The sequence below is a fragment of the Anoplolepis gracilipes genome, chromosome 5 (genome assembly GCF_047496725.1).
Source record: "Anoplolepis gracilipes chromosome 5, ASM4749672v1, whole genome shotgun sequence".
NCBI lineage: Eukaryota > Metazoa > Arthropoda > Insecta > Hymenoptera > Formicidae > Anoplolepis > Anoplolepis gracilipes.
Window position 1 is genome coordinate 1,929,405 of NC_132974.1, and position 18,616 is coordinate 1,948,020.

Consider the following 18,616-nt stretch of genomic DNA (forward strand, 5'->3'; position numbering starts at 1 on the left):
CATCGATCATGTGATCGATAGACGCTCAAATGCTTTTTATCTGCATTTATATATACATAAATACATAATTATTATAATAAATAAATAAATATATATATATATATATATATCTCAATTAATTACTATTTTACTATAAATTCAAGTCTTTTATTAGAAGATGATGCAATGACATTATTAATCGCTCTCGGAGTTCGGAGCAGTTAAACCTGTTTCAGTCGAAAACACTATATAAATATCTCAATGGATATTTTAATTACTTAGAATTTAAAGAAAATTCTGAAGAAATTTATGATGAAACAAATGGTGCATACATTTCTGTTCGACGTGGGCAATTACACCTCAATGAAAATTGGAATTCTGCTTCGATATTTGTAATTGCCGCCCTTCCGGCACGCTTCTACCGTCGTCTGACAGATGCGCTGATATCGCGTTAGATTCTCGCGCGATACGAGAAACGCGCTAGAGTGCTAGTGTGCTAGTGCGCGTAGCAAGCCAAAGTCGACATCGTCAAGATGGCAGTTGGTGCACGGGACTGATCGCTCGCAGTATGGATTTTGCCGCGTGATTCTTGGCACTGCAGTGTGATTGCCGTCCGTCTCTGTGGGGAAGGAAAAAAAAAAAAAAAAAAAAGACAGTACGAGAGACAGTACGGTGCGGTAGCCGGGTGCCGCAAATGGTGTCGCGTTGCGGAAGCTCGGCCGACCGAATGTCACGGTAATGAGAAAAATATTACAAAGCAGCGTGCGGTAACGGAGCCAGGGTCTCTACAATGGTGGATAACAGTTGTATTATTGAGGGAAACGTGAAATTTCGCGACGGCAAAAAGGTGAGTCTCCCCAGTCGTTGCTTGCTCGCTTACTATACTTGCTATACTTTTTATACCGTATTCCGTATATCATAGTGCGATACGATGAGCGATGCGTATACCGAACGCGGAAAAATTGCGCGCGCGCCCCCGCGCGCTCCATTTTCATTCTCACCCTGTGATAATCACGCGAACGCATCTTCGCAATTTCGCGAATCTTATCCACGACCCCTTCCGACAGACATTCCGTTGCACCTCTCGTTTGTTTCGAGAATTTCAAACGCGTGCTCACGCGATGCTCGTCGACGAGGATCACCTGACTCTTCTTATTCGCGATAAAAATTATATGACGATTACGGGGGCGGTTTATAGCGTGTATATGTGTACTTTGCACGACGCCGGTGGCTCGTTTATGTCCGCGTTATATAGAACGTCCCGGAAAAGATGCGCGACAATAGCAGAGCTACTTAGGGCAGCTGTCAGATGTAATTTTTGACAAAACAATATATACGTACTAGATGCAAGATTTCAAATTTAACAATTGTTTAACGACATCTATTTTTGCCATTATTTATTTAAAGATAAAAAGCATAAAATTTGTTATAAATATATCTGTCTTTGTTATTATATATTTTATGTATAGTAAAATTAAAGACTGCATTTAATTAAAATGGAGAATATTATTATCGGAGCATAAACTGTTGTATTGAGGCTCTATGTTAAAGATTTGAAAATAGATATTAAAAAATATTAATAAAAATTAAACAAATTAAGAAGATTATCAAAGAAAATATTTTTAATAATTTTGTGTGATAATTTTTTGTTTTTTGTATCTAATTATGTATCTATTCTTTTTATTTTTATATTTATTTTTATAGAAACATTATTCTTTTGTCTTTAAATATTTTATAAAAGTACTTTTTAAGATTCATAATATATAAATAATTCTTGTGACATTTGTAATTTTATATATTATCAGTGCAGATACAATATTTATCATGTCTGTTGTCAGATATTTTTTCATATTTATGCTGATAGTGAGCTTTGATATCTTTTAGCATTTTGAGAAAGTTAAGAATATAACATTATCTTGTATTAATATTTTGTAAAAAAAAATAATCACAAAAACATAATTATATTTTTAAATATTACAGTATCTGCATATATAAGTCTTAATAATTATTACTATTTATATATTATCTTAATAACTTTTGTATTTTTATTAAGGAGGATTGAATCAAAACAGTTGGCATAATGTATAATTTTGTTACGTAGAGAAACTTATATTTTGATTAATTATATTTTACATCAAATACCGCGTCAGGTTTTCATTGGCTTTATTGTTCACATTTAGTGATTTACATCATACAGAATCTCTTGCTTAATTAATTACAATATTTAATAATTTTTATTATTTATGTATTAATATTACAGTTTGCCTTTTGATATATTTAACATATAAAAATATATATCTTAAATGGGGGAAATTTCATTACATCTAAAAAATGAAAATCTAATTTGGAAAAACTACATTAGGGAAGGCTGGCGGGATTACATTATTTAAGGACGTGGTACAGGAAAGTAGTTAATCCAAGTCTATAAAAAGAGAGCAGGGAATAAGGTATTTAAAAAGAGTGCCCGTTTACTTTGATCACAAACTCAAAACGAATACTATGTTACATTTCGTTATTAATTTTTATTACAATTATTGTTAATAAATATATATATATATATATATATATATATATATATATAAAACAATGTATTTTTAAGAGTATAATTTATTTTACAGTGGAAATCAAGATGGTGCGTTATGCGAAAATTATCGCCAGTAGCAGGTAAAGTAACATTTTTTATTCTTAAACGCAGTTGCTAACAATAGTTTTACTGTTTTATCATTCGTTTATCTTATAAACAAGTTAAAATATTAATTTGTTATTACTGGCTGAATTAGATAAGATTGTATCAGTGGCATACGTGTAAAAAATCTGTATTGTTATATCGCATTTATTATATTGTATATTATCAGAGCGCGAAAGAGGGAGAAGGAAAGATAATAGCAAGATAATAAACAGGAAACATTATATGTATATTCTTGAAGCTCCTACTTTTTATTTCTGTTATCATGTTGATACGGTAGTCTCTGGCAATTTGCATAATAGATTCTGTGCTTCACATCTACTTGCAAACTATATAGTATGTTCCTATTTTTGCAAGATATTTTTTTTGTGATTTTATAATTAAGAAAATATGAAATTTATTGCAGAGCAAATTTCGTTTAGCTTGTTATGAGCTAATTTATTCATAAAAATGTAACTCATCAACCATCTTTTTATAAAGATAAGCAAAAACTGACTTAAAAACATCGTTATAACGGAAATGTAATAACTGACTCGTTTTTACATGTCATACAAGAACTATTACAAAATAAACATATATATCTAATATTTTGCAATAAAGTTTGATTGCGTATAATTAAAAAGGTTGTTAATTAGTAATTAAATACAGTCAAGATTGTTCGCGTGATTGTTATAATGTATATAATATATAATTGTTTAAATATATATTTTGTTCAAAATGAACTATAGCGATCGAGAGGAGGGGGGGAGGGGGCAATATTACGGACTTCTGCAGTCCATGTGTTACAAATTGCTGGAATTTATAGCTGAAAAGTTAATTATTTCCACTTCTCTCTGTCCCTTTAAAGGGACCCTTCCTGCTTGTTATCAGTACAAAGAGTCTCTCTCCCTTTAGACCTACCTAGGGTAGCAGCTGCCACATCTGTTACAGATTGGTTGCTTGAAGCAACAAAAAATTTCCAAGAACAGCTTTGCTTCTGGCAATAACCATTAATACGTGATCTTCGTGACTTGAGGATATTTTAGAACCAAAAGTCTCAGCGGTTCATAAATTTTTCTTAGGTAGAAGTTAACGAAGAGAACAACGTTAATGCGACATATGTGACGCAAAACTTATTACGTAGGTTGGCTTTTCATTATCAAAAATTAAAAAAAATATTTAAAATTCTGATTGCCCTAAGAATTCTACAATTCTTTGAGTTTTAGAAATAATTCCGTTGTTTAAACTACCGAAAATAGCACTCGAATGTACAGGGGGTGGCCAACTTCACATTTTTCGCAAATTTAAGACGGTATAACTTTTTTGTTATCAACTGTAGAACTTCAGTTGTTAAGGGCAATTGTTAGAACTTTTTGGGAGAACTTTCAACAAAACTATCGATTTCTGATAAAAATTTTCACTTCTATAATGTTTTAAATATTCGTTTTATCAGTGTGAAAATTTTTCTCAATAACCAGCAGTTCTGTCGACAGTTCTGGTAACTCCCCGAAGAGTTCTATCGATAATTATTAACATTCGAAGCGCTACAATAGCATCCTCCTACTCCTTCTCAATCTGTACCTCTTGTCAGAGAGTAGTAACTTCTCTACATATATCTTGTGTTTTTTTATTATTTTTTGCATATATATGGAATCTATAATTTAACGCCCGAATTGCCTGGATTATACACTCTCTTAAAACATTAAGATATTTTCGGTGTTTTTGCCATTTCCTATCGAAAGATGACAATGAAAGTTTTTCTCGCTGAATTTGAAAACCTGGGCTTTCGATACAAAGAATAGACAGCTCTCTACACCTTGATGGCACTCTAATTTTGCGATATCCTAATAAATATGATAACACGCGGTGTTATCACTTTTTGTGTGGTCACATTAATTCGTTTATTTTACATGTTATCATATTTATAAGTGATATTGTTAGTATTATATGCAATATAGCTATCGTTGCCGTACCTTATATATAATATTATTTCTATTAGATAATTGTTTTGATCGATGTTTAGAACAGTCGCCTGGCAAGCGAAAGACTCGGATTCGAAAGAAGTAATTAAAACATCAAAAAAAGAAGAAGCATGTAGAGCTACTGATGTAAAAAAAGGACTCGCGAACATATTATTCAAAAAAAAAAAAAAAAAAAAAAAAAGGAAAGCGACGTACCTATCTCGACGATTGTCTAGAATCGAAGCGTATAATATTAGACAGTTGGCCGTTACTAAAGAGTGACAGCTTATGCAAATCTGTATCTATAAAAAGACATACATTTTGCTATCAAAGAAACATATGCGTTTGATTTCATTTTACAAACTTTAATGTGCGCTCTTACTTTCTATGATGTTATATAAAAATTCAATGATGAAAACAAGTAATTCTTTGTTCATTTTAGTGTGAGATATTTTACACAGTGGCAAGCTTAGCGCGACACATTACGCTTCGCGAGGACAACTTCTCTACAATGTACCAATTTTTGGTGGAAAAAAGAAAATATTCAAGACAAGTATGCTCGTTCAATGCAAATTGCAACGCCGCGCATTTAGCGGAATATTTATTTGCCACGGCACCTAGTTACGCAAAAATGAAAATCTACGAGGAATGTAATTATTCCAACATTCGCAATTTATCATTGATAAATATAGATGTCAATGTAATGTTGGAGAATGGATTAAACTGCATACAGCAAGCAGTAGAAAACGCAAAGTTTAAAACCGGAACTTGTTACTTCTGTAAAAGTAACAGCATTGAAAAAATTAATTATAGTCTATATATTTTAATAGATAATTCCAGAAATAATAAACATCGATCAAAACAGTTACCGTCTCGTAGAAATAATATCATATATAAGATACAACGATGGCCACTATGTTGCAAATACTAACAATATTATTAATTGGTATAAATATAATGGCACTCAAAATAAACGAATTAGTGTGACAACACAAGAAGTGATAACACCGCTTGTTATCATGTTTATTAGGATATCGCAAAATTAGAAGAAAAATGTGATTGGTCCCCCTTGAAGTACTATTTTCGATATTTTAAACCGAACTATTTCTAAAAATATAGAGAACTGTAGAATTCGCCGGGGAGCAATCAGAACTTTAATTATTTTTTTTAATTCTTAATAATGTCAACTTTGCATACGTCTTATTTCTGTAGATATCGGAAATGTTTTGTATTTATCAGTTAATATGTACCAGGAAATAATATATAAAACGAGACGTATATAAATACCTCTTGTGTGTAAATACCTTTTGTTTACATTTATATGTGTTAATAAATATCAAGCATTGAAACATTATTTCGTGCGCACATATGGCATAAGAAACAATCTTCTCTAATTTGTCAAAAGTTAGTAAGGAATTGCAAACATCATAATATGGGAGGGTGAGGGTACTTTAAAATAACTAAAATATGAACATTTACTTATTTTTTAAGAAAACTAGATAATTTCTTAAACATTTTGAGTAACACAATAATAAAAAAAGGAATTTTTGTATATATCTATGTCTATCTTTATATATTAGATAAGTATATCTATATCTTAAAAAATATTGAACATATAAGAGATAATGGTGTCAATATTTTCGAAAATTATGCTTTTTTTATCTTATTAGCTTAAAACCATTGGTTTGATTTGTTATCGTCTTTTAAAGATCTGATTAGAAATAAATAAACTATATTTTGATATAAAAAATCGTAATTTTATCAAAAATTACGAACAATTGGAATTGTTAAAAAAATTTTATTGAAACTGAATTTGATTTCAAAAATTTGATTAAACAGAGCTTATTTATCAAAAAGCACTGATTAAAAAAATGTAGTAAAAACATATGTGAAAAAAGCGAACAAAAAAATATTCGGACATGTTAAAACTCAGTGTTGAGAAAAAGGAATATAAAGATATATAGATATTTTATTATACGCTTTATGATTTGTCTTCACAGTCTTAAAATATATGTAAAGTAAATGAATTTTATTTTCTTTTGTCAACAGATTGCTTGCATTTACAACTGTATGGGGATAGTAAGGATCGTTACAAGCAAGGCCAAACGAAAGCGTCTTTGAGCTTGCAACATTTTCTGGGAGTGGAAAGCGGTTTTACGCTTGACAAAGAATCCAATACAATCGCTATAATTTGCCAGGATGTGACAGTCGTTCTCGCGTTTGACACGCGAGAACGATTAATACAGTGGCAGGTTAAGATCTCGAATAACTTGGGCGAAGGTAAATTGCACGCAAAGTATCATTAGCAAAAAAGAAAGAGAGAGAAAGGGAAGCATATATTATAGTTATGTAGGATCTTGCAGAGTTCTCTAGAATGCATAAAGTATAAGTTTGAAAAAGTTACCTCGTATATTTAATTCGCCAACTTTGCCCAACAGATCAGCAATTCTTGATTCTCATCTCTTCGGTACCATCAAAGGCGAAGTTCACTAATGGGCCAGCGCACTTGCACATTCAGGACCGTCGTTTCTGTATCACCATCGGCATACCACCGCGACTCGTTGGTATATGGGAGATCGCGCATCTTCGACGATACGGTGTGGTCGAGGGTAGATTCTGTTTCGAGGGTGGTTCCAGATGCGGCCGGGGCGAAGGGCTACACGTTCTGATAACCGATCAGGGAGACGACATAGTCAAGACACTGCAGCTGGCGGCTGAGGGAAAGCTTACCACGAAAAAACGATCGCCACTCAGTAGAGAACAATCGATGACACAAGATAGCCCGGGACGGCGTCAGTGTTCTCGCACAGAGACCAGAGCCAGCGATTTCTTCCCCTCGACCGCCTTGTATTCGACATCTACGTACGAGGAGCAATGCGACAGCTGCAAGAACGAGAACTCACCGTACTGGTCGTCCGCGGAGAGCAGACAACAGACAGCAGAACTCGATGGCGATTACAGTTGCAGGGATACGATGTCGATATCGGAGCTGCCCGATCAGCAGACTAGCGGTGAGTGGCGCAGCTGTTCGCTTACTCGTCAAGGTGCGACCGGTCTCGAAAGATGCGCCAGTTGTATCAGCAAACTCGGTGCTGTCTCAAAATCGTCCACCTTGATTACTACAACTACTATGAGCGGCATAAGTCCAGCCGTCAGTACGTTGAATAATCTAGGATGTCATTTGCAACCTCGTACTTTTGATCGGCTCTCACTGTCCTCTTACAGCAGTAGTAGTCACGATAGTGATTACTCTGGTTCGCAACAGATCGAATGCCAGTGCGCGCAATCGAAAACCGCCCAGTCTCAGACGGCACAGCAAACGACGGCTCGTCGAATGTCACCGAGTCCGAGTGCGCTGCCACCGAGACCGCCAAAACCGTCCCAACCATCACTGCCGATAGCCAATCAATCCGTCACTACCAAGAAGCCTAAAAAACCGCCAATGCCACTTCCAATCGAGCAACAACAGACCTGCGTACATGCATTAAAACCCCAACAAACTCAACAATCTCAACAACAATCGCAGCAGCTCGTGACTCGTAGCGCCGCAGGACCTTATGAGAACTATGACATTCCGAAGACAATTCTAGGTCATCATATGCTGCTGGAACAAGGCCCACAACCGGAACAATATTATGACACGCCAAGAAAAATTAAAGAATGTCTTACACTGCCGAAAACTTACCCCAATTACGATACGCCTCAGGTGCCGCAGGCTGTAGTCCTCCAAGGATGTGGATGTCCCGCGAAACTTTCAGTTCAGTCGCCTAGGTCTTCAGGATGTCCTTGTCACAATGTTATGAGCTGGGCTGGCTTTGTCCTGCCATATTGTCGACGTGGTGCAGGAATCGAACCCACCGGCGTCACGGTACATCCCGTAAAACTCTCGGGTGAAGGCAAGATGCCAGTGGTGAATGCAAGTGGAGAAGTTGCCATTTACGCAACCGCTAAAAGGGTAAATAAAACTGAATCGATCGACGAGAAAGCTGTGGAGAATTGCGGATGTACCGCGACAAATAAATCGAACAATTACGAGAACGTCGAACCGGTAATAGATACACAACCGGAATCAAAGCAGGCGAATTACGTAAATATAGATTTTTCACAATCGCTCGAACATTACGAAAATAGCAAAGACGTACTAACTAAAAGCAGTATCTCACAGGAAGAGATCGAGAAATTCGCAGATCAATTGAAGGAACCAGCACCCGAAGTGCCAGCGAGCGAGAACGTTTCCAAGGTTTGCGAAAAATGTGGTCACGCGAAGGAAAGGGAAGACGATTATTTGGTTATGGATCCGGACAAGCAAACTCCGAAGAAGAAACCATTTCCCAGTTACTTACCGATGCAACCGATTCATAATGCTTGTTCCAAAGAGATTTTGTCCAGACTTTGCAGCGGCATCAAGAGTTCCAGCAATCCAACATTATCGGGATCCACGTTACTTGAAGGGAATAAAAAACGTTCCGACTCGGAATATCGTGTACCAGGTTCAGCGATGTTATCCAGTCCGTATCTCAGGCGTCGTTACTTGGACGCGGGTAACGTCACAGAATCCGGTGGTAGCGGCATAAATATACTTCTCAGGAAACGATCTTATTCCGCCGAGTCCGCGCATTATCTGGACGACGAGAGTCACACTTTTCCGTCCACACTTACTATCCACAAATGTTCGAGTGAAGCGGATAAAAATTCTCTGATAACCGATGAACCACATAATCCGTGTGTAAACTCCGTGAGCAAAATTAGTAGTAGCGGTCAGGAGACCGGGCAATCATTGGTGACCGGTGTCGCGTCTCAACCGTCGTTTATCAAAATTCGACGCTCGTCATCCGTACCATCCAAAACCGGTCACAACAGAGACTCGTCAAGTAGCAACGATTCTGGCGTCTCCACTGGTTCCTTAAGTCACCGAACAGCAGAATTTGTCGAGTATGAGTTATCGTTGACAGGACCTGCCGCTTCAATGATAAAGCAGAATATGTTGTCACAAGTTTGTCGCAAGAGTCCTCCGCCCACGTGTTATCACAGCAGCTTGCCGAGGAAGTCCAAGTCCAGTGATCCTCTTCGTGAAATTTCCTTTCAGTTTCAAAAGATTAAGATGCCAACGAAATCTTCATCCGCGGAAGCTGACATACCTACGTGTTTGCCGAAGGCTGCGAAAGGCTTTAACAGTCCCGGTGAAGTCTCGAATACACCCTATATTGATTCTCGAAGTACCAGCAGTGGTACTTCCGACATGTCGGATTATATTGAAACCTTGTCACTATCGTCACATTCTTCATCCGATACGCCCGACAGCCTAAGGTAAGATTTTGCGTCTGTAATTATAAATATTGTAGAAATTTATTTTATCCTTTTCATTTTTTAATTTATGTGATATAAAATTACATAAAATACTTTTTCAACGTATGTACAATATTCTAAATTACTCAATATTCTAAGACACTTTTTTAAACTGAAATTACTAGAAATTTTTTGATAAATTTGATTAATTAATTTGTCATAAAAACGTCATGTTTCTTTAAAATATTTTGGTAATAAAATTGCTGAATAGAGAATCAAATGTTTTATCTATTTACAATCTTATTGTCAAATTTGTTTGAATATTTTAATTATATAGAAAGCTTGTTTTATAAGGAACTAAAACTACTATTTTAATTCAGTTTCTATCTCTGTAACTCTGTAAATTATTTTTTTTATAAATTAGTTATTTAATTTACTTATAATTGATATGAGAATTTATTATATACAGATTAGGAGGTAGAGCAGTAGCAACAACTCTTCGACCTCGTAGCGGGAAAGAATACTATAAAATTGATCGAAGTATCTTGGTAGAGCAGGGACGAATTCTCACAACGGCATCTGCTAATTATGCAAATATCACTCCAGTGTTAGAAAAGAGCGAGTCACCATCACCTGGTTACATGAGCAGCTCACCGTTCGAGCAACCACAACCTACTCGCGAACACTTTCTGTTCCCTGAAGTAAGTATTACAATGTTATAAAATAAAAGATGACAACAAATAGAATCTAATAACAACTTGAAAAAGTAAAGTTTTTTAGATGCTTTCAAAAAACAATAATTTGCTATAAAAATATTTATTTCATATTTTTTCTTATTGCAGGAAGCTTGAATGTAATAATATTGTTTGGGAAAAAGAGTTAAAAACTTGAAGTTCCTAGGAATTCCAAACAAAATGAGTAAGGATGTGTATTTCAATGGTAGAAATTATAATTGGGGCATTGTGACTATTTACACTATACGCGGATATCTGGGATTACTTTCGGACTATCTATGATCATTCGCCACATGCCAATATCGTAGTATAGCATGCCAAATGACTCTATCAAATAACAATCAAAAATTTATAACTCTAAGAACACGAAAGCACTCTTTAATCAAATTAAAGGTTTCTTTTATCGATGTTTTCGTAAAAGTCTTCCTCTAAAAAGCACAATCAAAAAAAAAATGTAAAAAAGACATGAATTTATACAGAAATCTAGGTACTAGCGTATAGTTGAAATAATGTCAGTAATCAAACAATTCCTACAACGACTCAAACAATTTCTAAAATATGCTCAATAAGAAACTAATAGTTTGTATAGTAAAAATCCTGCCCTAGGGTGTAAAAGATATGCATTCTATACTTTATATGAGTATATCGTTTTTTAAATACTTTCTTATTTTGTATGAGTATACTTCTATATATAGACTATTGTACAGTCATCTTCGAGAAAATTGAATGATTAATAACTCTTAGAGATTTCACGTCAGAGTTCTTGAAATTTTATGGATCAATCTATGCGACATCAGAGCTAATATAATACAACAGAATTATAATACCTCAAATCAAATAATTCTAGCTCGTATATATCTCTTTTAAAATTTAAAATTTGAAAAAAGTCACGCTAAAAAATGCTAGTTTATTATTTCTTTCTAGTGACTTTAGAAGTGCTGGAGAGAAAGATACGGAATTGTATATTAAATAAGAAAAAATGGCCCCAGTATAACAATTTTGAAAAGCATCAAAACCACAATTGTCGATTATCATATGCTATAAAGTTTTGAGAACTCGTCTTATTTAGTGAAGATACGATTAAACAATATTTATTTATGCTGATTAAAATATTATCTATCCACATTCTGTACAACCAAAAAATGCACTGAACATAGTCAGTCGCATAGCATTCACAGGGTTTTCACACTTACAAGTTACTTTTTAAAGAATTAAGATAAAATGTTACAGCCTTTAAATGGTCTTCTTTCTAATGAGACATACATGGTAAATACCATAGTCTCTGGGCAATCAAAGACGGCACTATATAGATTATAAACGAGTATTTCTAAATAAGATTTACAAAATGAGTGTAAAAATCTAGTTCGACACTTGTCATATAATGTGTGAATGTTTCGAATCTTTTTTTTTATTACAACATATAGCTTTTTAAATCATTTATGTCTTACATCTTTACTTTTTACTATGTCACTCCAAGTATCTTGATATCATAAATTAAAGTAAGATACAAACGATAACGCCATTTTTTTCTTTTTGTTTATATGATTATTTTAATTAATTTAATTATTTATATTAACTTATTTAATTATTAATTTAATGATTATTTTAATTATTTAATTTCATTTATTGTTGCATTGTACTTAAAATAATTCGTATACTTCATTATTTAATTGTGATTAAATGGTACATGTTTTATATATTTCTACAAAGCCTTTACCAAAAATATTTATTTCTATTTTGGTGGTACACGTCGCGTATTTATATATGTATATTAGATACGAATAGATAAAGTATCAAAATGAATAATATATATTTACAATATTTATATTAAATCTAAAGCTATATTATATATTTTTTTTATTTCTAGTGTTATTTTTTATAAACATAAATATGCATATTATACGTAAGCATATTTATAATATTTTGTGCTTCTTCCATTCTTGTTTCTTTTACTTATATTGTATTCTTGTATTGTGCTTCTTCCACTTTTGTTTCTTTTTCTTACTTATCTTTACTCTTTTTTACTCTTCTCTTTTTTACGAGAAGAGACACAATTTGTGAAACAAAAAAATATAATTCGTATAATATTGCACATACAGTGAATATATCATGCTGAGGAAGTTAGCATTAATAGTGATATTAAACGCAATAATAAAAACTTAGAGTTATACATTTATAAGACCGATTAGATTATTTCGTACTGAGATATAATTAATACACACAGAATTCTGTTTTATATTCATCGTGCTATATCTCTGGCAAATAATCAAATAAATATTTATAATTAAAAAATTATGGATGCAAAGATATTGTGGCCATCAATAAAAATTTATGTACATTGAACTTGCGGGACAATACATATTGTAAGATGAGTTATGGATTTTCATCAGTATTAATAACTTTATATCACAAAATAAATAAGATTTTACAATCTTTTAATGCCTAAGAAAATAGGAAAGTTCCATGACTTTTAATTCCTTAGATGTCAAATGATTGCAAAAACTTATTTTCAATGTGTCGTTAAAAAGTTGTCTCTCTTGTACCGTTTATCTTATTCTATCTTATCTATGTTATATTATTCTTTAAACGTATGAATTTATGTTTACTAGACTAAATGTGTTTAGCCAATACTGTTTGTACAAGGAGAATCTTTAGACTTTATACACTTGTGTTCTATGTATTATATATATATATATACACTCTATTACAAAAACATTTATAAATCCATACAAATCTATTGCAATATGCATTAATTTAAACCGAAGACACAGTGTTCTTTTACAATGTATAGATACATACATACGCAATGATTTTATATAAAATTATAAAAAGTATTAAAGCGTAGTATTATTACAAGACTGAAAAATAGTGGGTGTAACGAAGTAGTAGGAAATATCCGCAGCGCTAAAATGTATAATTTACATGTACAGATCTAAGCGGAACTTGTCAATCCTTTATGAAGCGTTTAGTTTTTCTGTCTAACTAAACATTCCTGAAGAAAGATATTCAATATCACCTGTAACACCAATACGTGCAAACGAAGATATTCTTTTGGTCTTGCTTAAAATGTATAGGAATTATACTAATAGCTTAACTTACATCAAGTAGACAGTAGAAGCCTTAATAAAATACTGTATACAAAAACGATTTATAGAAAGTGATACGAAGACACATTGAATTTCGCGACAAAGTTTGCGTATATATATATATATATATATATCGTTTATTAGATATTTTACGCAGGTATAATAGTAAACGAAATAATATTTATATTTCTCTTTATCTGGAGTTTACGGCCTCAAATTCATAGATTGTAATATCTTCAAAAAATTTATTCATAAGGTGAAGCCGTTATTATACCCCATGATGCATATATGCGTATTTATATATGCATTTGCGTATACGCGCATATATGCACGTACGAGATAATTAAGGCGAAATTGTATGCATTTGAACATGAAAATATGTTGAATGCGAAATTTACTTGCGTATATAAATCTCTTGAGTGACTCTGTTTTTTTTCTTAGTTTTGTAAATTTTTCTATAGATTTTTTAATGTAAAATATGCATTCATGCATCGATGAAATCTGTAGAGAAGAAAAAGAAAGAGAGAATAATGAGATAAATTTAAAATTATATTATTAAATCCAATGATCAGATAAATTTTTTTCTGTTTTTGATATCGTATGTGTAAAGTAGGAAGTCACTCGTATAAACACATGCTAGTCAGGAATCAAGTACGATATATTATAGCCATAATATATTTTTACTGCAAAGGAATTATATATATTACGCATAGCCTAAAAATTAAGCACATGTTCATTTAATTAATAATAATAATTAATTTATTTTATTCCTGGAATTGTCTTTTATAATAGTTTGGTAGAAGTATGGACCAAATATTTATTAATATATGAGAAATTTAATCATATTTTTTTTTAATTCGATATATAACTTGGCCAAACGTACTGTAACAGATTAAATGATAAATAAATATCACATATCTATTCTTAGACGAATTTTTATTATTTTGTTATCACTTTTATCACAGTATCAATTCGCTTACAACTTTGTATTAAAATTATGTGCAAGATATTTACTATTTAACCGTCACTTTTTGAGAATTATTCGTAATTATTTTGGGAGAACAAGTGTGCGTTTCTCTCGAATATATTTATAAATTATATTTAAAATACATGTGCTAGCTTTTAAGCTACAAAAGAAACCATATCTAAGAATTTATTAATGACATACATTGATTAATAAAAAAATGAATATACATATATATATATATATATATTAACTAGAAGTAAGATTTCGAAGGGTATTACTAGTGCTCTCTCTTCATAATCGATGTACATAGTTTTGGTGTAGCCTTAGTATATATTAAATCTTTTATTTTTTGTGATTCGAGAATGATAAGCGAATTTCAATTGTATATAACTTATCACGATGAAATGCGCTCAAAATGTGTCTCTGCACACACAAATACTTTTATATTAAAATAATAGCGCCTCAGTTACATTCTACGAATACATTTTATAATATGTTAGGATATGCATTTAAAATCTAATTTAGAAGTATACATTTCCAAAACTATCAGTGATACCGATTTCATATCGTATTTTTAATTTCATTTAATCAGCTTATACACTGCTTTATTATATTTTTTATGTAAAACATCAGAAATTAAGACTGGCTATCTTTTATTCCTACTATCGGATATGAAAATATTTTGAGAAATGCATACAACTGATAATTTATTAAATAAATTAATCTAAATTCATGATATTGATCATGAATTTGGATCATAATATTGATATAGCTTTTCATATCTGATAAAAGTCTTTAAACATCAGTTATATTAACTCGTTTCATTTAACGTGCAGTAATGTGTATACTTATAATGAGAAAAGTGCGACATTTATTAAAGATAATAGAATCACATGTCCGGAAAAGTAAACTAAACCTATTTCCTTTGACAATCTGTTGTATATGAAATAATTAAATTCTCTTCGTGTTGTAATAACATAATGAAATTGTCAAAGTGCTGGCGCTTTCGCACTGCGACTACTTGTACATCAATTTAACGAAAAAAGAAATATAAGATAATATTTAGAGAAATTTTACATAAATTAAAAGAGAGAAGTCGTCCGCTAAAATATAATTTTTTTCCTCTCTACAGAATTTAAAAAAAAGTGTATACTAATAGTATCCATGCAAAATTTTATTCGTAGAATAAGTTATTAATAATTTTTCACATACATATACTTACTTTTGATTTATATATGCTCCTTTTAGAAATTTTATCTAAGGCTTGCTTATACATAGAATTATACTTTAGATTATGCAAATTGAAATTAATATAAAAATAGTATTTCGAAAATAGAAATCAATAATTTAATTTTTTATTTAAATTATGTTCCTGTCGTTTGACGATTCTGAATGCATTAAAATCATAATAATTTATATTAAGAAATTTGTTTTGAAAAACAAGTTGATATATTGTTTTCTTTAAATAAATCATACTAGCTACTATTTGTATACACTTATATGATTTATAAACAAAAACATCCATGGTATAATATGTAGAACGGGCACAGTATTCTAAAACGCGCTTTGAGATGACGTTAACTCTGTTATCGAGAGATTATTGAAAAATATATAAAAACCTTCTTTATTTTCTGAAATTAATATAATGAAATTGTCACACTCTCTCTTCAAGTCCCCGCAAGATCGTAAGAAGGGTAAAATATAATAAGTAATGACTAACGGAGCTTAAATATCAGATTGTAGAATGCACTTCATGAAAAAGATAAAATTATTTACTTCGAATTTTTGTAATCATGATAAGAGAATAAGTAGAAAGATAAAGGAAATTAATTATTATAGTGCGCCATAAAAATAAATTGTAACTCATACACAGTCCGTAGTAGATGAAGTCATTGATTTATTAAGAAAGTAGAAAAATAAAGAATTTGAAAAATACTTTTGTGTTTTTGTTATTTTCCCAAGTCACATCTACTTATATATTTTGTTTTCAAAACTTTTATATCTATATTGTTAATGAAATTAGACTTATATTGTACCTAAACTTGTGCATATTAATGTCTGAACCAAAATTATGGAGACATATAAAAACTAGATATCCTCCTTATTAAATATTTCAAAAAAAATTTTTGTAAGATATATTTAACAATAGAAATATGTGAAAAAAACATTACTTTATAAAATTTGAAAACTATTGGAAGAGATTTGTAAAGAATTGATTTCTGTATTCTAATAAATATTAATAATGAAAAAAGAAACATATGTTGTATTTATATAAAGTGTATAGCTACAGAAGTTTTAGAAATCAAATATTCAACAAGACTTCTTTTTGGTTTATTAATGAGATAGCATGTAACATATTAAAGCATGTTCACAATAATGCTGACAATTGTTAATAATTCATAGTTCCGATCTTTATTTCTCTCGCATTTAACTATATTTTTATTACAAATATACTTCACAAAAATACAATTTTAAATATTTCTTATTTTTATAGGAGTAATATAAGTAATAAAAATATTGTTTCACAAATATATTCGATTCCATATGTATATTCATTAGTATAACTTGAATATTTTCTTATTTTGTTCAATAAACTTTTTTTTGTCATCACAGTTTACTTTTCTTCTAATACAGAATATATAACGCTTGAAATAAGACAATTTACATGATTAATTAGAAGAAAAGTCATGCGATTTTCGAAAAAATGTAAGTTTATTAATAAAGACAAAAAGATATAAAATAAAAAAAAATATATACATTATGTATGTACATTAAAATGAATAACATGTGTTACATTCTCTTTCTCATATACAGAAACAATATAACAGTGCGTAAACTTTTGCAATATATATATATATATATATATATATATATATATATATATATATATATATATATATATATATATATATAATTATACTTATATTTACTTTCTCTCTGGCACAAAAGTTTAATTTATAATTTTATATATCTTTATAAAAATAAATAGCAGTACTTTTAAGCAGACTAAAGACAAAATCGCATTACCTCTACACATTTTGATTCTTTTACTATTCAAGTATAATCTTCCGTCAAGCTAATTTGCTTAGCTCCGTACACATTCTAGTCTCCAAGTCGTTGCTTTTTTTATGTCTCTGTTTTCTTCTTATAATATATGTAAATATACATTTTATAACAATATTTTTCTAAATTGTAAGTTCTTCATATATGAAAATTTTCTAAAACAGTGAATGTATTTTCGTTTGCATAAAAATAGATTATAACGAGAATTTGGAGCACAAAACTAGACTGCAAAAAATATGTTTATATCTTGAACATGTGAAAATGCGCGTTAATAATATTGGTGTTCTATGTAATCGTCATTATTTCATATCGTTTGTATCTTCTATTATCTATAAACTTAATCAAACTATAAGTCGTCGCTACTTAGTTGTGCCAAAAAAAATTTCATTATTATCAAATGTTTTGTAACCTTCGTAATGTCTACATATAGTGCAACATACGTATGTGTTTGTTGTATATATAATATCAAATTAATATCAATAATTATAAATTAATATCAATATTTATTTTAGGGAAATAATTGTGTTCTCTTCAGATTTTCGACACTTTTGGGACTTCGTATATCAAGCAATGTACCCATAATAAGTGCTAGGTTGAGAATCAAAATATGGTAAATTCTGGTTTTTGTTTCTATATAACTAACAATTTTGCATCTATAGATATATTTGTATATGAGACAAGTATTGAAAAAATAATCATAGTTTTATATATATACTATAAATTATAAATCGCATATAGTTAAACAATTGTCGCTGCCAAAAAACTAATCGCATTATAAACTCTGATCACACTACACTATATGGCATACTAATACATTTTATATTAGTATAAAATAATATACTAATATAATAAAATATGCATAATTGAAATTTGTC

At 31.0% G+C, this 18,616-nt stretch overlaps 1 protein-coding gene across 1 annotated transcript; it reads left to right on the plus strand.

Annotated features, from left to right (window-relative positions):
* The first annotated feature begins 457 nt into the window (after positions 1 to 457).
* LOC140666138 (uncharacterized) lies at positions 458 to 15,572 on the plus strand. Its single transcript, XM_072893011.1, has 6 exons — positions 458 to 826; positions 2,598 to 2,643; positions 6,655 to 6,885; positions 7,044 to 9,912; positions 10,361 to 10,592; positions 10,734 to 15,572. The coding sequence occupies exons 1-6, from the start codon at positions 770 to 772 to the stop codon at positions 10,740 to 10,742; spliced, it is 3,444 nt and encodes a 1,147-aa protein (XP_072749112.1). The 5' UTR covers positions 458 to 769; the 3' UTR covers positions 10,743 to 15,572.
* The last annotated feature ends 3,044 nt before the right edge of the window (positions 15,573 to 18,616 follow it).